The following is a 24004-nucleotide window of genomic DNA, read 5'->3' on the forward strand; positions in this document are numbered from 1 at the left end:
AGTGGACAACTAGCTGTCTCTGCCACAACCCAATTCATATATTTGGACATTTTAAATGTGATTCTCTAAGCAGCCAGTTATTCGCAGAAAATAGGCAAGAAATTAAGTACCGGGTATTTCAAGAATGTCAGTTAATGAAATGATAGAATTTTTGCAGAGATGCTGCTGATTGAGAATGTTGTTTTCTTTCCTTTAGAGTTCTTTATGATAGAGGCTTTTAAATTATGGATCTAGACAATTAGTTCAAAATTAAGTAAAAGCAGTCTTTGCGTTGAACATTTTCAACATTTACAAATTTAATTGAATTACATTGTTTAGTTAAATATCGCCAATGTCCCAACAACAGTTCACACACAGTTACCATATTACTGTATATAACTATGGGTAATTGCATATCCTACTAACTTTGTGCTAGCTCTTCAGTCCATGAAGCTCTACATAAATAACAGGTACATGTAATATTTACTGATCAATCATGTTACTTTTTTCAAAGTCTGTCAGTGATTAGTCACTGCACATCAATTATTCAGTGTATGCACAGAGAGTAGAGTACATACCTATGTCACTTCCTTGCTTACCAGTGATAAACCCACATGATATTTTTAGAAAAATTTATAACTAAAAGAGGTAATTGGCTAACAAAGATGAAGGTGCAGCAGAGGATAAAGAAACAAAAAGTGCTAGCATTCGAAGTGACATTCTAATCGAATATAAATGAAATTATAGAAGAAATAGCTGACCACAGAAATGCCATCACTTAGATATTCAGCCGGAGGCACTGTATTTGTCAGGGTTCTCCACAGAAATAGAACCAACAGGGTGTGGGTGGGTGGGGTGGGGGGCAAGGAAGAGGGAGAAGGAGGAGAGGGAGAGAACAGGAGAGAGCTGTTTTAAGGGATTGGCTCATGTTTATGGAGGTTGGCAAGTCTAAAATGCACAAAGTGGGCAAGCAGGTTGGAGACCCAAGGAAAAGCTGATGTCCTTGGGTTTGAGGTTTGAGGTTTAACCAAATATTGGGTACCATGGCCCAACCAAGTTGATACATAAAATTAAGTAGCATAGGAACCTAGTGAAGGTGAACTTATTAACATAAATGAAGAAAGTAGTTATAACAAGCTGGATAAAGATGTCCTAAAGGAAATGATAATGGTTGAAAAAAAAAACACTGCACATGAAAGGAACTCTTGGAATATTTCACAACATTTAAAGCACAAAAGGTAAAGTGTGGGAAGCTAAGACAGCCTTAGAAAAGAGCAGGCTGGTTCACCAATACATAGTAAAGGCGCTCACTCCACACTGTCAGTTAGAGAATAAAAAGCGGAAGGCAAGCACTGTTCAAACTATTTTTGACAAAGAAAACAAAATAAAACACTTTATTTCTGAATATTTCTCTTTTGTACTGATTTTTTGGGTTTTGAAAAAAATGTTAAGGATCACAGAATAATCCTAATGATTTCGCGTTGATTATTAAGATGGATTTGCCTGACTTCAGTTTGCATGGTCATTTTTACGGTTTCTAAATATGTAAAGTGGGGACCACCTGTATCATATCTCACTTGAAGAGATTATCTGGCGGCTCAAGTGGAATCTATTTCTAGGAGAATAGGAGAAGCATGGTAACTTCTTTGTATCCCCTAAATTCTAGTAAGGTATTGATGTTTAGAAAATATCGGTTTCATTGTTTTAGTGGACAATGATTCTGGGTCAGATGCAGAACAGTGGAGTAATACTAAGAGAACATTAAAAACACAGTCCATCTTTGCTCTACACCTGAACCCCTAAACCTAACCTTCAGTTTCATGATCCATCATGTGAGGATAATAATAGTGGTCCTATCTGTTATGGGGTTGTTATAAACATAGCACACAGGAAGTGCTAAGTAAATGTCTATAGAAAGAATGAATAGCCCAACTGGTAGTAGCACAGTAGATACAGCATCGATCTGGGATGCTGAGGTCTCCAGTTTGAAACCTCGAGGTCGCCGGCTTGAGCGCAGGATCATTGTCATGATCCCAAGGTCACTGTCTTGCTCAGGCAGGATTGCTCAGGCAGAGAGCTACCGGAACTGCCCAGGGGCCAGGCCACCTAGGGTTCAACCCGCCTACTTGAGGCTTTTGGTATGGGGCCCTAGACCCAGATCTAACAGTGCCCACTTGATTATTATAGAGATAGGGAAAGCAAAGTGACTGTTTTACTAGACCAGCATAAAATTGATGACCTGGTTTGTGGAATCAAGGAATAAAAGACTTCAAATATTTATCATCATTCTACAGTTGTAGGATGTGGCCAGCTAACATTCACACTCCCTCCACCCCTTGGTCCCCAAACACACACCTACACTTTTAAAATAAGGGGAAAAGAAGCTAACATAGATCTATCTGATGGACAGATTTTTTTTGTTGTTGTTCCTATAACCATATCATTGTTCCACATTGTCTAGATATAAAAGTGTAAGAACGATTGTTACAGGCAAAATTGTCCCTTAAGTTTCCAGAATGATTTTAATGTCTAGTAGTAGATAATTTAGGCCACTGGTGGTGGTTGGTACAGGTTTTCCTTAGTGGCTAGATGCAGTGATGGAACTTCCATCACCTTGTTGCAGACCAATTGCTCAAGGCAGGGTGGTTTATCCATCTACAATCTGGCAGCTGGGTGGGCACACCCGGTTCTTTAGCGGGTTCATGAAAGGCAAAGTCCTGGATTGAGAAGTAAATAAACTACTTTGGGAAGAACTTTTTCTGCTACGGTATAGCTTGCTGGTAGGCTGAGTTGGGGGAAGAAAGAAAAGAGTTATTACTCAAGGAGGTATTGTTTGCCTCTCCTAGATGTCTGTGGTGAGGTCTGACTGAGCTTGGGGGGTAACATGCCTCTCATCAAGAACTGTCTGGCCCATTTTTAAGAAGCCCCTTCATTATTGCTCCGATTCTGAAACTACCCATAAAGTTAGTAAAAGATATTCAGGCACTGGTTGTTTTGAACCTTTGCCCCGTCAGATAGGCTGGTCTGAGCCAATTGTGTACTGGTTTCCCCCCCCTCCCAGTCCTTACCCTCTCTATGCAAAAGGCCTTTCTCATTTCCTCCGCTGGCTCTCTCCCTACCTTCACCTTATAATGCTACGCTTAAGAAAGATCTCAACAGTCGGTCGTAGTGAAATGAACACTAAGTGGATATTTTGGGATTTTAAAACTAATTTTGTGCTAGAATTTGTATTTTAAACTTTTAGGTCTTTAGAGGCAAATGTTAACATAGATCATTAAAAGAATTGTCTTTAAAAGCTAAATGTGGACTGACTATCCAGTTCAATTTGGTGTTGCTAACTTGCTTTTCCTTTAACTGAAGTAATTTTAGAATCTGTTTTTCATAGCGGTATATATATACCACCCAAACGTTCTAGAAACATTTTATGAGTCATTGTCAATACTCCTGTAGTCCTTTGCCTTCTCTGCCTTTCGCCCCCTGAATAATTCTTTCCTACAGTAATATGCATACTATGTCTGGAGTTCCAATATTTATAACCAAGATTGTCCAAATCCCATAAAAAAGTCTGTAGAGCAATAAGATGGGAGGAGGCGGGGGCCTGGTTGACTTCTTACCTCCTCCAGACCCTCGACCATTTTGCCAGCTAGTCATCCCCTCCTTTACTTGCTGAAAGGTCTGTTGCTTGGCCATTTATCACCACCCCCTCTATCGTCTACGGCCCCAGGTCACATAAATTTCTCCCTGCAAAGAGAAATACAGCCAAACTCAGTCCTGTGTAAACTGAGGCTTTCATCCTCTCGCTGCGCCGCCACTAGGGGTCTCAACCTGTGCGCAGACGCAAAAATAACTTTCTTATAAAACTCATCAGGCCTTGTGCTTGTCCCTCCTTTGCCGACCCAGTAGGCACTATTGTAGAGGCAAAAATTTTAATGATAGAACTGTGATAATAAGTTGATTCCAGAAAGTAGTTTCCTAGGATTTCTTAGATTTTTACCAGCAGCCCTGCCCTGCTTCCACTCCACCCTTAGGGAAGGAGTTTGCCAGGCTCCGCCCCCACCAAGCCTACAAGACTCACAAGCTCTACGTGACTAGAATCAGGGACGCTGGGCTCCCCTATAGAATATAGGGCCAGGATTTGCAGCCGTTTGAAAATGTAGATCCGGCGGGTGTGTGCGCGCGTGTGTGCGTACATGGGGGCGGGGGGCGTCTCCGGCTACATTTGTGTCCCAATCGCTCCCCAGCGTCCAGTCCTCCTTTGTCTTCCCCTGTGGTTGATTAAACAGCACACCAGCACTGTAGATACAAGAAGCGTCTTTTATCTCTGCCGACGCTACCCTGTGCTCTGGCACTCCCCGTGCTCCAGCCCTGTTCCCGCCGGACACACCTCGTAGGGCAAGGCGGGTTCTCTATCTCCCGCGCGCAGCCCTGCGGGCGGCGACAGGAGCGGGACTACAGCTCCCAGAATCCCTGCCGCCCGCCCGCCCGCCTCCCGGGCGCCCGATGCGGTAGTAGCCCTTTTCCGTAAGGGTTCCCTGAACACTCGCGGCTGCGGGCTGGGGACTCCCGCGCGGATCTGGGACCGATCTCCGGGACGCAGGCACTGCCAGGGGTGACAGCGCGGGAGCATGGCCTTGCACCTGGGCAGGCTGGCCGCGGGCCCCTGCTGGCGCGTGGCGCGGGGCTGCTGCGGGGAGCTGCGCGTGTGGTCCCGGCGCTGCGCGGCCGTGCGCCTCTGCCGGCCCCCGGGCGCGGCCGGCGCGGGGCAGGGCCGCGGGCTGGGGCACCGCACGGCGGCGGGAGGCGCCCTCCGGCTGGGGACCCCGCTGGCCGCGGCGCTGGCGGGGCTGGCGGGGTTGGGCGCCGTCGCCTTCGGGCACATAGAGCGGGCGGAGATGGTGCCCAAGAGCTCGGGGGCGCGGAGCCCCTCGCCCGGGAGGCCGGAGGAGGACGACGAGCTGGCCCGCCGTTGCAGCGGCTTCATGGCCGCTCCTGTGACTGATCTTCGCGAGCTGCGGAGGACGCCGGGCGACATGAAGACGAAGATGGAGCTGCTGATCCTGGAGACCCAGGCCCAGGTGTGCCAGGCGCTGGCACAGGTGGACGGGGGCGCCCGCTTCTCGGTGGACCGGTGGGAGAGGAAGGAAGGTGAGGAGGTCGCTGCATAGCGGGAGGTGAAGATGGGGAAAGGGGTCGGCTTTAGGTTGCCGGCAGAAAATGACTCAATAGGGGGGTGGGAGTAGGAAAGGGGTGCCCGCTAAGTTAAAAGGGACTCTGTTGAAAAGATTGACACCGGAACGGTCTTCAGCTCGCTCCTTGCAGGTGTGGAACCAGATGTGCTGTCACTCAAATACCGAACATTTTAAAATTTTTGCAATTTTATAATGGCATTTTTTCGTAGAAGTTTTAGGTTTATTTTAGCCAGCTAGCGTGGATGTCCAGATTTCTAATTGAGCATCGATTTCTTCCATATTTCATCTCTTTCTCTTGGTGTGTTTATACTTTCCCCACCTTTGGAGATAGAGAGTCTCAGCTGCTCTTTGCTAAGTGTCAGCCAGACTCCTCCAGCTAAGGGTGTCACTGTGTCGCTTTCCCAAGTTGCTCAAGAAATATTTGATTGATTGTCAGTAGTTCTACAAAATGCACCGGTCTGATTTCTTGCTAGAATAGTCTTCCTTCCAGTGGCAGATACTCAGTACTACAACCCAGTCTCTTATCATTTATAGTCATTTTGTTACCTGTGCAGTAAAACCTCACTCACATCTTGGTCATAAACTTGAAGGATTCTGACTTTTCTAAAGCACCTGCTCATCAGTGGGCTGTGGGTTATGGTATCGCCACATTTTCATTAAGTGAAGTTAAATCTGATTTTCATAGTGGTTTCTAAATCAGTCAATGAAAAACTTTTGAAAAGAAATAATATATAAGGGCATTATAAGGATTGAATGAGATGAATGTAGATGAGGTGATAAAAATATTGATACAGAGAAAGCGCTGAGACAAATCGGGCCACTTGCTAGCTGTGTGTTCTTGGAGATGATGTTTTGCCTTTCTGTGCCTTAGAGTTCTCATGTGAAATACATGGAAGTTATACTGGATCATCTGAGGGCCCATCCAGCTCAAAAAACTCTTAGAAAATAAAACAAACCAAATATGAACCTTTAGGGAACAGTTGCTCTTGTGGTAACTTTAGTCTCTTAAAAAACAAACTGGCTACTATAATAGTAAAGCTCAGAAACCTGTATGTGTCACTTAATTTAAGGTTGCAGAGGTGATTGAATATCTACTGTTTTTCAGTTGCCTGTAAACAAAATTAAAAGGCAAACAGCACATGGAAGAAAAACAATTGAAACAATATGGAGCTCTTAAATTTGGCAATAATAGAACAGTCTTCAAAGATACCCATTCCTTCTTTTAACCTTAACTTTCTCTCATACAGCATAACCAAAATACAAGCAGTAGGGTTTGAACGGAAAATGTTCCAGTGGCTTATTTTAGACGACAGTGTAATAAATGTAGAAGAAATACTCAGTTTGGTGATTGGGAGAGATAATTAGCAAATGTCATTAAGCTAAGCTAATTATTTTATTGCATCTGAGAATTATAAATATACAAATATTATAGAAAATAGAGGAGGAAAATTAACTCCTAATCTTTCCGTTTCATGCAAGGGTTTTCAGTTTTGCACTGTTTTCAATTTTTCATCTTCTCCGCATTTTACATTTCTTAAACAGGAGGTGGTGGCATCTGCTGTGTCCTTCAGGATGGGAATGTTTTTGAAAAGGCCGGGGTGAGCATTTCTGTGGTTCATGGAAATCTTTCTGAGGAAGCAGCAAAGCAAATGAGAAGCAGAGGAAAAAATCTGAAGACTAAAGATGGTAAACCAGTCTCAACAGCCTTTAATAGTTGTTGTAAACCGTTTTTCCCCCACAAGCTTTATTTGTAGATAAAAATATTGCTTCTGTTAAAAGCCATGCTGATATGCATGTTCACAGTTACATTTTTTAAATTATATTGTAAAATTATATTGAAAGACAAAAAGCTTTTGAAAATTGACCCAGAAACCATGCTGGAGTTAGTTTAGATCAAGCCAGGTGATTGAGTGCAGCTCACTGTGTGTTTCATTTTCCAGGTAAATTGCCATTTTCTGCTTTGGGTGTGAGCTCCGTTATCCACCCCAAGAATCCTCATGTTCCTAGTATCCACTTCAACTACAGATACTTTGAAGTAGAAGAAGCTGATGGTAAGTGTGTCTGGAACTGTGCAAAGCATCACTGTGCAAAATGTGTATTTGAAAACAGTTTTGGGGGCATGATATCTGATAGCAAGAAAGAATAAACACAATCTTAACTAGGTTCTTCAGGAGGCATATGATGGCTTATTCCTTGGCAGGTGTAGTGGGTTACGTACTGGACTTGAAAAGGGACAGTAGTACTGGCCAGATTCTGACCTCTTCCATATTTCTTCCAACACAGAGGGATTGAGTGAATGAAGCTGAACTTAAAGTGCACACAGGCTTCTTCGCAAATATAAACTCATTACACCCAGAGGAAAACCTCATGTGCAAGGTTAAGTTGAAATTGAGAACTCGCTTTTAGAAAACACCTTCTAGCCTGACCAGGCGGTGGTGCAGTGGATAGAGCGTCGGACTGGGATATAGAGGACCCAGGTTCGAGACCCCGAAGTTGCCAGCTTGAGCACGGGCTCATCTGGTTTGAGCAAAAAAGCCCACCAGTTTGAACCCAAGGTCGCTGGCTCCAGCAAGGGGTTACTCGGACTGCTGAAGGCCCGCGGTCAAGGCACATATGAGAAAGTAATCAGTGAACAACTAAGGTGTTGCAACGCGCAATGAAAAACTAATGATTGATGCTTCTCATCTCTCTCCGTTACTGTCTGTCTGTCCCTATCTGTCCCTCTCTCTCTCTCTCTCTCTCTCTGTCTCTGTAAAAAAAAAAAAAGTGAGTGCTGCTTTACTTTGTGCCCCAAGAGCTTTCTTGCCTCCCCCCCATTCCCTTCTCTGTGTAAGATAGAGTTCAGAGAAGCAGCATTTAAGAGGTAAGAAAAAGAAAAGAAAAGAAAACGACTTCTATGTGCAGAGTTTGCTAGCCACCCGTGCATTACAGGGCAGGCGGTGGCTGAGCCGGCCTCTCGGGAAGGCGGAGTGCCACCAGAGGTCTCATTGGCTGGGCCAGCTCTTCCCGCCAGCTAGAGCCCCTGTGCAGGGAAGGCGGAGCGCCAGCAGAGGTCTCATTGGCTGGGCCAGCTCTTCCCGCCAGCTAGAACCCCTGTGCAGGGAAGGCGGAGCGCCAGCAGAGGTCTCATTCCCTGGTCAGCTCTTCCCGCCAGCTAGAGCCCCTGTGCAGGGAAGGCGGAGCGCCAGCAGAGGTCTCATTGGCTGGGCCAGCTCTTCCCGCCAGCTAGAGCCCCTGTGCAGGGAAGGCGGAGCGCCAGCAGAGGTCTCATTCGCGGGCCAGCTCTTCCCGCCAGCTAGAGCCCCTGTGCAGGGAAGGCGGAGCGCCAGCAGAGGTCTCATTGGCTGGGCCAGCTCTTCCCGCCAGCTAGAGCCCCCTGTGCAGGGAAGGCGGAGCGCCAGCAGAGGTCTCATTGGCTGGGCCAGCTCTTCCCACCAGCTAGAGCCCCCTGTGCAGGGAAGGCGGAGCGCCAGCAGAGGTCTCATTGGCTGGGCCAGCTCTTCCCGCCAGCTAGAGCCCCCTGTGCAGGGCCGTAGGGCCATGCCACTCCTGGTGGGGGCCCTGCAGGTGATGGCATTTAAAGTCAGTGTATTTAACTTTTCATCTGGAAGCCACTTAGATTGGTTGAACTTTTTAATGTTTAGAAATAAATTGGTAACCGGCACTGATACCCTGTAGACCTAACTGAGCACATGAAGTAGTTATTCCCAAACGGTCAGCTGTCTCCCTCAGCAACTGTTTTTACCCTTGCGAGGGGAAAGGGGGGAGATGGCAGTGCTTTTTAATACAAGGAGCATAATCTCCTGGGTTGGTTGGTTTACTTTTAAAATGTGACTAGCGGAGTCTAAATTTTAAGCTTATGTGATTTTAACATGCAGCCATCCAGGAAACCCACTGCCTGGTTTAACAGGGTGGTGTTTGATCATTCCCTGCTGTGTGTATGACTTCCCTGGCTGGTTCCACTCGCTTACATTTCAGTGTCCTATTTCCTCGTCTTTCCTCCCTGGCTATGGAGAGCTAAATTCAGATGAATATGTTTTGATTGTTACCCATTTCACCCTTAATAAAGTAAACGGATCAATTAAGTTTGGTAATACAGTGGGTCTCTGGATTAGAGTGTGCTGCATCTCAAAGTCCAGAGTCCAAATCCATTTCCATGTCTTGTTTTGGTAGGTAACAAGCTGTGGTGGTTTGGAGGTGGCTCTGACCTTACTCCAGCGTACTTAAACCGAGAGGACGCTGTTCATTTTCATAGAACTCTAAAGGAGGCTTGTGACCAGCACGGCCCAGCTCTCTACCCTAAATTTAAAAAATGGTAGGTAAAGGAACTGAACTTGTCATGATGCCTAAGTATACTCTATTCCTCTCTAAATACCTCCCTGTTTTAGTTTATGAAGCTTGAACTGTTTTCTTTGCCCACCTGAAGTGGGATGCCAATTTTAAGTGGTTTTTATAAGTAAGTGGCTTAGGAATATTTCAACGTCTGCAATAAAAATTGGGTAGAAGCATCTTCCTTGATCCCAAGTGGTTTGAAATATAGACTTTGTCTATGGCCATACCACCTTGGACGCGCCCGATCTCGTCTGATCTCGGAAGCTAAGCAGGGTCGGGCCTGGTTAGTACTTGGATGGAATATAGACTTTAAGGCGATTTATGCTTGTGAATCTAAGGCTTTTGAATCCTGTGGTGGTTTGTTGAAGTCTCATCCTAGATGAGAGTTGTCTCTTTATTGCCATGGGCATATATGAGGGCAGAGGAAGGGTTGGAGAACTATTAGGGACTGATGCAAATGTCCCAGAGATTTTGGACAAGATGAAAGGTGGAATTGGACACTTTGTGAAAGAAACTCTTATTCTTCAAAGAAAAGAAAAACAATAGTTGTGAGAAGATCCAGGGTGTTTGGTAGATGTAAAATGGAGTCGAGGCATAAATTGTTTGGAATAAAAGCGCTCAAACTGCTTAGAGCTAATTGCCATTCCTGAAAAAGGAAGAACAGCAAGGTTTTGTCTTTTTTTTTTCTTTCCTTTGCTTTTATTACCCACAATTTATGGAATCTTGATGTTCTTTATGTAAGAGCATGGGGTTCAGCTTTAAAATCTTCAGAAAGATAAGCTATTTGAATATTCTTTTGATTTGACATTACCACCGAAAGCGCACGTCTGGAGAGGCACAGACGTGACCCGGAGGGTGTCTTTTCTCCTTCGAGTCGGCATCCTTCTAGGAGGAGCCCTGGTAGAGGGGACAGTCCCTTTTTTTTTTTTTTTTTTTGGTTTTCTCTTTTTACCATTACTGAGGTGATTTTATCTGAGTCCTATTAGTTAATGAAACATTTAGGGTGCAGGCTAGTTAAAAGAAGTTTTTAGTATAAGTATTTAGGAAATTTCTTAATTTCAGGAAGAGATTTTGAAATCATGTGATTTGGTTAAAGCTGGTCTCACAGCCTTGCTCAGGATGTATTTTACGTTAGTAAAACGTGTGTGTGAAGGAAAGCCAACGAGACACAGCTGAAGTGAATTCCACCCATGCAGCAATGCGGGGATTTACATCTGCCTGGTTTTGTTTAAGGTATTCAGGCTATTTTTAAGAAACTTGTAAATAGCTTTCAGTTTTTCCTTATACAGATTTTTCTGTATAGAGACCCTTATTCCATTGAGTTCATCAAAAGAATGATTTTCACAATGTAGACCAGGGGTCAGGAACCTTTTTGGCTGAGAGAGCCATGAACGCCACATATTTTAAAATGTAATTCTGTGAGAGCCATACAACGACCCGTGTATGTTACGCATTATCCAATAAAAATTTGGTGTTGTCCCGGAGGATAGCTGTGATTGGCTCTAGCCACCCACAACCATGAACAGGAGCAGTAGGAAATGAATGGATTGTAATACATGAGAATGTTTTATATTTTTAACATTATTTCTTTTAGTAAAGATCTGTCTGTGAGCCAGATGCAGCCATCAAAAGAGCCACATCTGGCTCGTGAGCTGTAGGTTCCCGAACCCTGATGCAGACTGTTGTACAAGTTTAATATTTAGGAAATGACTTCTTAGGAAAGGTTCTCTAGGAGGCATGGGGGGGAAGACTCAAGCACAGATGGTGACTCGTGTGCTGGCTCACGGGGAACCTTTCCTGTGTTGGAAGTCTGTTACTCTGCACGTTTCCTTCCCCCAGCCCTTCTCTCAGGCATGCATGATATCAAGTCATCAAATTTTATTGCTAAAGAAGACCTTACAGATTGTTTATTGAACTTTTCCTTTGATGAATAGAGAATGGATTCAGGGCGCTCCAGGGTCGGTGCCCAGTTATGGGCCTATTTATTCATTGTTGGTAGAAATTCCTGTCCTGCCTTGTTCAAAAAGCAGCCATGCTTCTGAGGGTAGCGGCATCACTTGTTTCAAGAAATACAGTATTAATACTGGGCTGTTTGTCTTTATTTTCCCTAAAGGTCTTAGAGTGCCGTATGCTTTACATAGACGTGTATTAAATTGCCTCCTTGTTCTGCAGATAAAAGCATATGGTACATTGTTGCGAATGGTAGACAGTCTAAAGCACTAGCTTCATTCTCCAAAGAGGACATAGAATCAGGACACGGTGCTGGTACTGGTCAGGGATAGTGCTGTAGTGCTCTGAATAAAACACTCACATTGATTTTCATGCCTGTGTTATGTTTTCCCCTTTGATCCCTGACGTGACCTTGCTCCGTGTTTGCAGGTGTGATGACTACTTTGTCATAACTCACCGTGGGGAGCGGAGGGGCATCGGGGGAATCTTTTTTGATGACCTTGACTCTCCATCCAAGGAGGAGGTGTTTCACTTCGTGCAGAGCTGTGCCCAGGCTGTCATTCCTTCTTACATTCCCCTCGTGGAAAAGCACTGCAAGGAGTCCTTCAGCCCTCAGGAGAAGCTGTGGCAGCAGCTCCGGAGAGGGCGGTGAGTGAGCCGGGGGAGAGTGGGGGGGAAGTGAGGGGGGGGGGGGTGAGCCGGGGGGGGGGTGTGAGCCCGGGGAGGGTGAGCTGGAGGAGGGTGATCCTGGGGAGAGGGTGAGGGGGGGTGAGCAGGGGGGGGAGGGTGAGCCAGGGGAGAGTGTGGGGGAGAGTGCGCCGGGGGAGAGGGTGAGGGGGGGATGAGCAGGGGGGGGAGGGTGAGCCTGGGGAGAGTGAGCCGGGGGGAGAGTGTGTGGGGGGGAGAGTGCGCCCGTGCATTGTGTGCCCGCGGCAGGAGGTGGAGCAGCTGTGGTAACAGTGGGTGGTGTGTCGTCTTGGGCAGATATTTTCTTAGAGTTGTGTTAGTACCCTAATTCCTTTTAGTAACTAGATGAATGTTAAATATATAAAAAACCTGTAAAATAGTATTATAGAAAGAGCAAAGTGTATTTCATTTAGCTATATACATCAGAGAGTCATAGTAGGCTGGGTAAGTACTTGCTGAATTTAGTTCAGCTGATTTCTTTTAGTCTTCTGGCTCTCCCTGCAGCCTTATACCAAGATAATGGCTATCATTTAATGTTTTTGCTCCTTTGTAGATTTGGAATCACACCTCTTTTCATTCATTGTTTTAAGTTTCATGGAAGTTTTTTTTTGTTTTGTTTTGTGGCAGAGACAGAGTCAGAGAAAGGGACAGATAGGGACAGACAGACAGGAAGGGAGAGAGATGAGGAGTATCAATTCTTCGTTGCGGTTCCTTAGTTCATTGATTGATTTCTCATATGTGCCTTGAGGGGGGGGGACGGACGCTACAGCAGACTGAGTGACCCTTGCTTGAGCCAGCGACCTTGGGCTCAAGCTGGTGAGCCTTGCTCAAACCAGATGAGCTCATGCTCAAGCTGGCGACCTTGGGGTCTTGAACCTGGGTCCCCAACATCCCAGTCCACACTCTATCCACTTGTGCTACCACCTGATCAGGCCATGGAAGTTGTTTTAATGAAAGTAGTCATTTAAGAAATTATTTACACTTCATGATAAGATTTATTAATTACGAGGTTTTTACTATGTGCCAACCAATATAGGAGGCAGTTTGCATCTAATTTTCTCCACAAACCTGAGATTGATATAATCATTATCATTTTATAGATGGTAAAAGTTATTCTCAGAAAAGCAAGTTCCTTGGCCAAGATTGCGCAGCTGGTTTAAATAAAAGATCCCAGATGTGGAACCAGGTTATCCTGACTTCAAACTTGCACTCTTTCCCACTCATGAAGGAAGTGGGTGAAGCAGGCTTTTGTTTCTTACCAGGATTCTCACCTAAGCCACTCTGCTTTGTGTGCTGAGCTTGGCGAGCCCACTTGGGTGATCATCGTGAGACTGTCTTCAGCTGAGTGTATTTGTGAATAAGCTCCAAATGAGCCACTCTCTGCTCACATGAGTTTCTCGTTGCCATCTTAATTGCATACAGGAGGTCCTCGGGTTATGACACAGTTCCATTCCTATGACAGTGACGTAACCCGAATTTTGGTGTTAAGTCTAAACACACCCTAGTCTAAGTCACTTACCTGTCCTAACACAGTTATAAAATTATAATCTAAACATAAAAATACAACTAAGCCACAGATAAAGGAAAAGGACATAAATATACGGTACTGTATACTGTAGTAACAAAAAATGAGTATAAAAAAATTCCTTTATTTGTGTGGATAGCTTACACACTGGCAGGGGCATTGCAAGGTGGGAGAGAGTGACCTATTAGGAGGAGGAAGCTGGAGAGGCCGGAGAACCTGCAGAAGGTGCTGGAGATACGGGGTCAGGTGAGTCAGGATAGGAACATGCAGGAGACGCTGGAGATGATTCTACCTGTACTACAGGTGTTTCATCTGGAGAAGCAGCTGACTAGAGGGTACAGGGTCTGTTGCAGGCCTCTCTACCTTAAAGAATTGTTCCAGGCTAGTCTGTAAGTATGACTCTAATAGCGTAAGCCGAAACACTCACGTCTCAATTTCTTTAAGTTTTTATGGGAGTGAGTGTCGTAAACTCGAAACATTGTATATCAAGACTGTTGTAACCCGAGGACCCCTGTATATACACTGGTCTATGGCTAGAAAATGGACTTCTTCGTGTTCATTCTGTCTCAGGCAGAGGAAGCTTGGGGTACTTAAGGAGCTAAGACTACTGCCCAGAAAGGGTCAACTTAAATAGCATTCCAACTCTAAAGAGAAATGTTTGTGTTTATCCTTCCTTATGACCACCTGGTGCAATCTGGCCCCCATTTACAAACTTGTGGAAATGAGACTTGAGTAACCTTTTTCTGAGGATTTCTTAAACAGTGACTCGAGTTAGGGACATGTTTTTGTTGCTGCTGTTCCTGTGATTTCTCAGATACCCCTTTACGACTCCTTTCCTTTCTTTACATGGCGTTTATCATGTGTTCCCTACAGGGAGGCTCTGTGTCGTGAGCGTAACACGGACCCGTGGACCTAAACTCACAGGGTAGTGGGGAAGGTATACCTAAGGGGATAATTGAAAAAGAAGAAAAAGCGCTGTGGAAAGTACAATGTTCTAGTTTTGCATAAAATTTCACAGACAAAGCTGGCGGGTTTTGTGAATACCGATGAGATGAAACCTTGACAGCGTTTTGGATGTAGGAAAAATGTATTTTGGCTTTCTAGGCTTTTTTTGCCCCCATTATTTAATGACAAGACATTTTGAAGTTCCGTTTATATATGTCATTGCATGCTGTGTGCTCTTTGAGTTGGGTGGGTAGGAGTGTGGGTGTGAGATTAGTGTTCCGTGGTGTGGCGTGTATCTGTTCTTCCAGGAGAGCCGCCCTCCAGCACGCTTATCTCCCCGGCCGTGAGCTCTGGGCCAGAGATAACCCTAGCTCCACGCTGCTGTTATCAGCGCCGTCTTCACCTCTTCACCGGCTTTCACCCGCATCTGCAACCCTATCTGTCTCCTTCAGAGGTTACTCTCCCCCACCTCTTCCCACCCCAGAAAGTTTCCCCTGCGATAGTCAGACTGCTTCCCTTTTGACTTTCCAGTTTCTTATTTGCAAATTCATTTCATCTCTTATCCGCATCTTGTCCTCAGTTGCTTTTCTTCTCTCCCCAGACCGTGAACTTACTTCAGTTTGTCTCAGAGTCTTTTTTTTTTATAGAATAGAAACCTAAGATCTTTGACTTACTGTTGTTCTGTTGTATTTTGGAAAAGGGAAGCAGGATAAAATTTAGGCATCAGTTCAATTGAAGGGAATGGTTCAAGCGCCTAGTTCACAGGTACCTCACAGAGGATTAAGAATCAGAAAGGTCCGGTCTAAGCAAAACCTGGTGGGAGTGAGAGAGGCTAATGGATGGGAGGGGGCATCGTTCACTGAATAAGAAAGCAGCCAGGGGTCCTGCAGAAAGCTCATTTAGAGCTGCTTACAAGGGTCTTTGATAAAGGCATCAATACAAATTAGAGAGGCACGGCCATTCCGTAAATACGGTTTGGAAAGCTAATACTGGACAGGGGTGGAAAAGGGATGAGAGACTGAAATTCTTTCCCATGGTCTTAAAGAGGAAGAAGTTAAGATTCACTTAAATATATTTTGAAATAGGCACAGTCATTAGTGTGCAAAATTCAATCAATGATAAATAAAAGACGAGGACTAAGAAGGGATTCGTGCATATCATTTATTTAAATTTTCTCACACCAGTGCTTCCTAAAAATTGAAGTTCTCTGGGATTCTCTCTATCTGGTTAAAGACAGTAACCTGAGGATAAAAAAGAATATCTGAGGAGGTTTAGACTAAGAGCAGTTTCTGACTGAGTTGAGAAGTGATCTGAAAGGAGTACTGCTTATTGATACTTTCAGATTTATGGATCATCCTAAATTCTTTGGGGAAGTAGATCTTATTTTTTTGAAATTGGGTATCCTTTTATTGTACAAAGGGTCCCATGATGTTAAAGATAATTACAGATTTTTTTTTTTTAATTACAGATTTCTAAGGTAGACAAAGTTTAGATCTGACTCAGGCAGGTAATGGAAAACTAATGTACTAAGCCAAGTTTACATTGATGCCACTAAGAATGTTTTTCTGCGAAGATGAAATTGAGTGCCGCAGCCTGACCAGTGTGGTGCAGTGGTTAGAGACTCAGCCTGGGATGCTGGGGTCCAGGTCTGAAAGCCCGAGGTCGCCTGCTTTGAGCATGGGCTCATCCAGCTCGAGTGCAGGATCGCTGCACGGGATCCCATGGTCACTGCCTTGGGCCTGAAGGTCACTGGCTTGGAGCCCAAGGTCGCTGGCTTGAGCAAGGGGTCACTCGGTCTGCTGGTGGCCCCACACCTCCCAGTCAAGGCACATATGAGAAGCAATCAGTGAACAAATAAAGTGCTGCAATTTTTTTTTAAATTTTAATTTGTGTTTACATAGATTCAAGTGTCCCACCGAATATATCTCCCCCCCACCCCTATTCCCCTTGGCCCTCCCCCATGCACCCTCCCCCCTTCCCTCCAGGATTTGCTCTCCTGTTCTCTATAATGCTGTGTTATATATATATATAATTTCATTAATCTCTTTTCCTTCTCTGATCCCATCTTCTCTTCCACTTTCCCTCTGACCGTAAAGTGCTGCAATTTTAAGTTGATGCTTCTCATCTCTCTCACTAAAAAATAAAAATAAAAAATTTGAGCACTGCAACTCAACCACTGCCTTTTATTATGATTGCCACGAATCTGCTGGACAACTGAATTGTATTACCTCTTATTAATGCTATTAACTACTTCAATAAAAGGAAATACCGGCCCTGGCCGGTTGTCTCAGCGGTGGAGCGTCGGCCTGGCGTGCGAGGAACCCGGGTTCGATTCCCGGCCAGGACACATGGGAGAGGCGCCCATCTGCTTCTCCACCCCTCCCCCTCTCCTTCCTCTCTGTCTCTCTCTTCCCCTCCCGCAGCCGAAGCTGGAGCGGGGATGGCTCCTTGGCCGCTGCCCCAGGCGCTGGAGTGGCTCTGGTCGCGGCAGAGCAACGCCCAGATGGGCAGAGCATCGCCCCTGGTGGGCGTGCCGGGTGGATCCCGGTCGGGCGCATGCGGGAGTCTGTTTGGCTGTCTCTCCCCGTTTCCAGCTTCAGAGAAGTGCAAAAAAAATAAAATAAAAGGAAATACCTAGAATATAGCAGTAAATATGGCAGATTGCTGTTATCTGCACTTGGCCTTCTGATTACCAGGTTTCTCCCCTGTATTACTGCGTGTGAGAGGCTCTGGGGAGGGGGCGGTGGCCGGAAGGAGCTGTGCTGTTCTGATACAGGGTACCCCTTTCTTTCTGATTACCAGGTTTCTCCCCTGTATTACTGCGTGTGAGTGAGAGGCTGGGGGGGGGGGCCGGAAGGAGCTGTGCTGTTCTGATACAGGGTACCCCTTTCTTCTGTACAGTTCTTGTGCCTCACAGCGCTCTGCTTTGTGTTCATTCCTTTTACTTATTGGAAAATAACCTCTTATTTGAGAGCAGCTCTGTGTTGGGGCTGGATCTAGACCCTGTTGTTTGCTGGATAGAAAGCCCTTTTATTTATGCCTGTCCGGATGGGGCAGACCCAGCTGCCTGGACGGGTGTGCCCAGACCGGACTGGTGCCGGTTCCAGCTGACTGCGGGTGGGGGGAGGGGGGAGGCCCCTCGGTGAGTACGCATTCCGGGCTACTCCTAAGGAAGATTTGACCCAGCTGACCCTGACTGTTGTTTGCTGTCTTTACGTCAGGTATATAGAATTTAACCTGCTGTATGATCGGGGTACAAAGTTTGGCCTCTTCACTCCCGGATCGAGGATTGAAAGCATCTTAATGTCTTTACCTCTAACTGCCCGGTAAGAGGAACTCATCATCATAATGATCTCCCACCCCTAAACCCATACCCCCTCACCCCCGCCAAGCGTGAATGCTAGCCCTGCAGATGTCCGACCTAAAGACTGCACTGCTTTTGACTCTGTGATCTTATAAGAAAACCACAGTCCAGTTAAGAGAAATCAAGCTGGCTATCTGTTTTAAGGGGCGGCAGGATGAGCGCCACGGCTCAGTGAGAGCAGGGAGCGTAGAGGGAGTGGGGCTGGTGGGGGGTCTGGGGCCGGGTCGACCCTCCCTCGTGGGTAGTTTTCTAGGAAAAGATGTTTATTTGAACAATTCAGCTTTTTAAACTTAGCTTTATCAGAAATGATTGCACTTGTGAGGAGATGCCTTACTCTCCAGTGTGAAATAGAAAGCTTGTTTGGAAACATGGAGGGATCGTTTCCGGTGCTTGGCCTACTCTGTGCTTTACTCCTGCTGTGGTGAGCTTCCCGAAGGTTCACTGAATCTGTGTGGGGAAGTTAAAGGACGGATATGTTTACACTGGTGCTATTAGGTGAACCAAGATCTGCAATTGACTTTGTTGCCTTTAAGGAGAATGGCCTGACCAGGAGGTGGCGCAGTGAATAGAGCGTCAGACTGGACACAGAGCACCCAGGTTCGAGACCCCGAGGTCGCCGGCTTGACCGTGGACTCATCTGATTTGAGCAAGGCTCACCAGCTTGGACCCAAGATTACTGGCTCGAGCAAGGGGTCACTCAGTCTGCTGTAGCCCCCAGAACAAGGCACATATGAGAAAGCAATCAATGAACAACTAACGTGCCACAATGGAGAATTGTTGCTTCTCATCTCTCCTTTCCTGTCTGTCCCTATCTGTCCCCTTCTCTGTCACAAAAAAAGAAAAGAAAATGAGAATGATGTGTGCCCAGACTGAAAGAAAACATCAGAAAAAAAAAATTACCATGATTTATTTTATAAGAACTAGAATCTTCTTTTTTCCATGAGTTTTAACGTCCAAATAGAAATGGGCTGGTGGATGGCACTAACAGTCCGTCCTGCATCATTCTGCTGTCCAGATCGTCAGCCTCGTGAGATCAGTACCCTCTGTGGCTGTCCCTCTGTGGTTGTCGCTGCCTTCACATTGGCACTGGCTCTGTCCTTGTTCAACTGTTGTGCTTGGGATCTAGCGTCCCTGGCTGGAAGCTCACGCGCATCACTGTTAGGCGTTCCTGCCACTCTAGAGAGGAGATGTGAATGAAAGTAAAAATGAATTCTTAAGTCCTCTAGTCATCAGCCCGATCACTGCTGGCTGACTGGCAGGTTAGAAATCACTCCCTTGCTCAATTGAGTTGTTAAGCAACAGGTCACTTTCAGCTTAAAGTCTATACCAGGGGATCTGCAAACTTAAGGCTGCAGGGTAAATCCAAGTCCACTTGTGGTGTGCTTTTATACAGCCCTTGAGCTAAGAATGTATATATTTTACATTTTTAAAGGATTTATTAAAAACAAAAGAATATGCAAGAGATCATATGACCCCACAAATCCGCAGGAAAAGTTTGCCACCCCCTGGTCTAAACCAGTATTTGCCAGATTTCCCAGTACAGCTTAACTGTTCTGATCATATTTGTATAGTATCTGATATATTATTTACTGTAATTTTAACAAGAGACAGAGGGACAAATAAATACAGACAGGAAGGGAGAGAGATGAGAAGCATCAGTTTTTCATTGTAGCACCTTAGTTGTTCATTGGTTGCTTTCTCATATGTGCCTTGCCAGGGAGGAGGGTTCCAACTGAGCCAGTGACCGCTTGCTCAAGCCAGTGACCTTGGGCTTCAAGCCAGTGCCTTTGGGCTCAAGCCAGCGACCATGGGGGCATGTCGATGATCCCATGCTCAAGTCAGTGACCCCATGCTCAAGCTGGATGAGCCTGTGCTCAAGCCAGTGACTTTGTTGCTGAACCTGGGTCCTCGTCCTCTGCGTCCTAGGCCAATGTTCTATCCACTGCACCACCACCTGGTCAGGCTATTTAATTTTATACTCTAATTTTTTGAGAGAGAGAATATACTTAAAAAGACAAATATAATTGCCATAAATAGAAAGAAACACATTAAAATAAATGTGTAAGTGTGAAGCTAAGAATAATTTGTCCGTGGAGCACCTCAGGTTCTACACTTTACAAAGCCCTAGTTTATGGTAAAAGTGTATTTGGTTCTGGGATATTACTATTAGCCAAAGTATGCTCAGGAATTAAGAAACTTTATTTTTTTAGCAACAGATATTTTTTAAAAGCCTAGTGGGGAAGGCCCTGGCCGGTTGGCTCAGCGGTAGAGCGTCGGCCTGGCGTGCGGGGGACCCGGGTTCGATTCCGGCCAGGGCACATAGGAGAAGCACCCATTTGCTTCTCCACCCCCCCCCCCTTTCCTCTCTGTCTCTCTCTTCCCCTCCCGCAGCTGAGCAAAGATGGCCCGGGCGCTGGGGATGGCTCCTTGGCCTTTGCCCCAGGCACTAGAGTGGCTCTGGTCGTGGCAGAGCGACGCCCCCGAGGGGCAGAGCATCGCCCCTGGTGGGCGTGCCGGGTGGATCCCGGTCGGGCGCATGCGGGAGTCTGTCTGACTGTCTCTCCCCGTTTCCAGCTTCAGAAAAATACAAAAAAAAAAAAAAAAAAAAGAAAAGCCTAGTGGGGAAAAGGCATATTAGGCAAAAATAAAATTCGAGAATTTTATTTTTCATTTATCTTAAGAGGAATGGGTATCATTTATTATTTTCTATTATTACATTTTTTGCTTCTGTTTCGGATGTACATAGATGGGAGTACATGCATTCACCCCCTGAGAACTCCAAAGAAGCTGAAATTCTGGACGTTCTGCTCCATCCAAGGGACTGGGTGCATTGATGCAGTTCAGGCAGCGCTCCTGGGGTTTAGGGCCACAATATGTGCCCCATCCCACTGGCCAGCACCGTCGCCACTGTGTGGCAGTCAGTGACCCGTGTCCTGGAGCTCCGGTCTTCATTCTGGCGTCTGCCTCCTTGACAGGTGATGAAGCATCACAGGTTCCCATTGGATGTCGTCGGTGACGGGGGGGCGGGATGTCAGCTTTGTCTGATTTGATTGGTTAATATGAATCTCATTTACACTTTTAGAATCATGTGACTAGTTTACAAATAAGACATTGGGTTTCCTGTATTGAGTTAAAGGAATCTAAACATAATTTGTATCAGGGAACATCTCATGTTATTTTCATTTCATGTATGTTTTTTAAAGTTTTAGTTTCTGCCACAAAAAACAGGTCATGGAATAAATTTCTTTTCATTAATTCAGTGAGGTTGAGCTTATTAGTAATTTTAGAAAGCAACTTGAAATGAAGGTAAAGGTTTTACTTTGTCATTACTAAAGTTTTTTTTTTAATCATGTTTGTATTTATGTATCTTGCTGTAGAAATCATAATGTAAAACTTATTTTTCCAAAATGATATATATAGGAACACTTGAAATTTTCCTAATGTCTCAGTTCAGTGATTGTCAGTATTTGTTAACTGCACATCACTGTTATTTAAATAAGGGACACTTAAGTTATAATTTTGATTTTTATATAGAGCCTTAATTTGTTAATATTGAAATTCTCTGTACTTCTGAATGTGAAAGCTTATAACCTTCAATTCTGATACTTAAAATTTTTCATTCTAGACCATTCTATTGGAAATTCAAACTAAAAGTAATCCTAGGGATGTTTTATGTGAAACGTTTCTCATTTGGTGATAAACATTTTCCTTCTTTAATTAAAGTAGACATAACATAGCTGTTATGAGTGAGAAGCATGTAGGCATTTTATAAATATATTTTTCTTATAAGATGGACTAGTTGAAATTCTTTTTAAATTAGAGATTCTGTAACTCATATTTGCATTTGAGAGAAAATCACAACAAAACTTTTAATATGGCTTCTTTGTTCACATAATATTGTAATACAAATGTGATTTTTGTAACCCATAATATATTGACGTTTGTAGGGAATAGTATCTTCCTACATATTAGTAAGCATTATCTTGGAGTGTGTTGAATGTATGTAACCGTTTGTAACTCTTTAGGGCTGGGGAATGTATGAATTCTTCAACTGCCTTATACCAGATTTACTGATTAAATTTTATTATGGAATATGACTTAGAAATGGCTGTATTTTTTCACTTTTTTTTCAGGATAGTTGACACAGGAAGACAAATGTTTTTAGTTCTAATACTGTAGTTCTTCATTCCTAAGTATTGTACCCCCCAAAATAGAAGTTTTGCATTCTGATTTTCATGGTGGCTTTATTTATAATAGCGCAAAATTAGAAATAATACAAATGCTCATCAGTAAGTAAATGGATAAACAAATTGTGATATATCTGTATCTTAAAATACTACTTAGAAATGAAAAGGAGTAACTGTTGATAAATGCAACAACATTGAATGGAATTTTATTTTATTTTTTAGCGAAAGAGACAGAGAGAGGGACAGACAGGAAGGAAGAGAGATGAGAAGCATTAAGTTTTTGTTGTGGCACTTTAGTTGTTCATTGATTGCTTTCTCATATGTGCCTTGACCGGAAGGCTACAGCAGACCGAGTAACCCCTTGCTCAAGCCAGCGACTATGGGGTCATGTCTGTGATCCCATGCTCAAGCCAGTGACCTCACACTCAAGTCAGATGAGCCCATGACCTCAGGGTTTCGAGCCCGGGTCATCTGCATCCCAGGCCTACGCTCTATCCACTGTGCCATTGCCTGGTCAGGCCAACATGGATGAATATTAAAAAAACATAATGCCAAGTGAAAGAAGCCAGACACAAAGGAGCACGCACTGTAAACTACATTATATGCAAACCTAGAAACATCAAAACAGAAAGCAGATCAGTAGTTGCTATGGGATGGGGCTGGCAAATTGATTGTGAAAGTGTAAATAGGCAGGAAGCTAGATGTACGGAGAAGGGAGCAATGGGAGTTGGACATTATATTCTATAAAACTTGGAAAGCCTGCTTCAGTAGGGAGCCTCCGCATTCTTTTTAAATTTGGACAGCCCAGGGGATTGCCCAGCTAAAGAAATGAACATTCCCTCCCGCTCCCATTCAGGGAGAAAGAACTCGTTTTTCCCCGGCCCTCGAGGGTAAAACCAGTGCACGCCCAGACTGGGGTGGGGGTGGGGGGGTGCTTCTCTGCTTCCTCTGCAAGACATGTGCAGTGGAAGCCAGAATGGTGACAGTAGAGGCTTGTCTGTCCAGCCTAGAAGAATCTGATGAGTTAGTGGGAGGAACCACCTCGAGCCTGCAAAATTTTAAAGAAACTGATTGGTTGGCTAAAAGGAAAGCCAGTTCTTCCAGCCTGAAAGTATAAACACAGGCTCAGCAAAGCCTTTCTTTTCCTGCTTGGAAACAAGTTTGCTCAGCTTGTTTGCTCCTGGGGTCTCCAAGCAGCAGCCCTCCTGCAGGGGCTGGCAGCCAAGCAATCTCCTAAGTGCAGGCTTTGAGCAGCACCTAGACTGGATCGAGTTCTGATGTGGTCTAAACCAATCTCGTAGAATATCTAGATTTGGGTATTTATACTGGACTTAATGAAGACAAGACTGGACTTTTACCTTGGTGGAACAGATGGAAATGAGACATTGGGAACCTGTGAGCAATCTTCTATTTCAACCCTAAATAAAACTTACTGTAAAAGGCTAAGATTCTCCAAGGGTGGGTCCAGTAAATGCTTTTTCAGTGACACCACACTAGAACCACTTTCCACTAGCATCAGAACTGGTATCGAAAGGGAACAAGTTGGCCCTGGCCGGTTGGCTCAGCGGTAGAGCGTCGGCCTGGCGTGCGGGAGACCCGGGTTCGATTCCCGGCCAGGGCACACAGGAGAAGCGCCCATCTGCTTCTCCACCCTTCCCCCTCTCCTTCCTCTCTGTCTCTCTCTTCCCCTCCCGCAGCCAAGGCTCCATTGGAGCAAAGATGGCCGGGGCGCTGGGGATGGCTCCTTGGCCTCTGCCCCAGGCGCTAGAGTGGCTCTGGTCTCGGCAGAGCGACGCCCCGGAGGGGCAGAGCGTCGCCCCCTGGTGGGCAGAGCATCGCCCCTGGT

The 24004-nt window shown here is 45.1% G+C and overlaps 1 protein-coding gene across 1 annotated transcript; it reads left to right on the top strand.

Annotated features, from left to right (window-relative positions):
- Positions 1 to 4474: 4474 nt before the first annotated feature.
- CPOX (coproporphyrinogen oxidase) lies at positions 4475 to 22065 on the top strand. Its single transcript, XM_066241387.1, has 7 exons — positions 4475 to 5124; positions 6711 to 6854; positions 7109 to 7219; positions 9342 to 9483; positions 11880 to 12098; positions 17829 to 17933; positions 20718 to 22065. Exons 1-7 carry the CDS (start codon positions 4605 to 4607, stop codon positions 20803 to 20805), a joined length of 1329 nt encoding a protein of 442 aa, XP_066097484.1. The 5' UTR covers positions 4475 to 4604; the 3' UTR covers positions 20806 to 22065.
- Positions 22066 to 24004: the final 1939 nt, after the last annotated feature.

Source organism: Saccopteryx bilineata, chromosome 8 (genome assembly GCF_036850765.1).
Source record: "Saccopteryx bilineata isolate mSacBil1 chromosome 8, mSacBil1_pri_phased_curated, whole genome shotgun sequence".
Lineage (NCBI taxonomy): Eukaryota > Metazoa > Chordata > Mammalia > Chiroptera > Emballonuridae > Saccopteryx > Saccopteryx bilineata.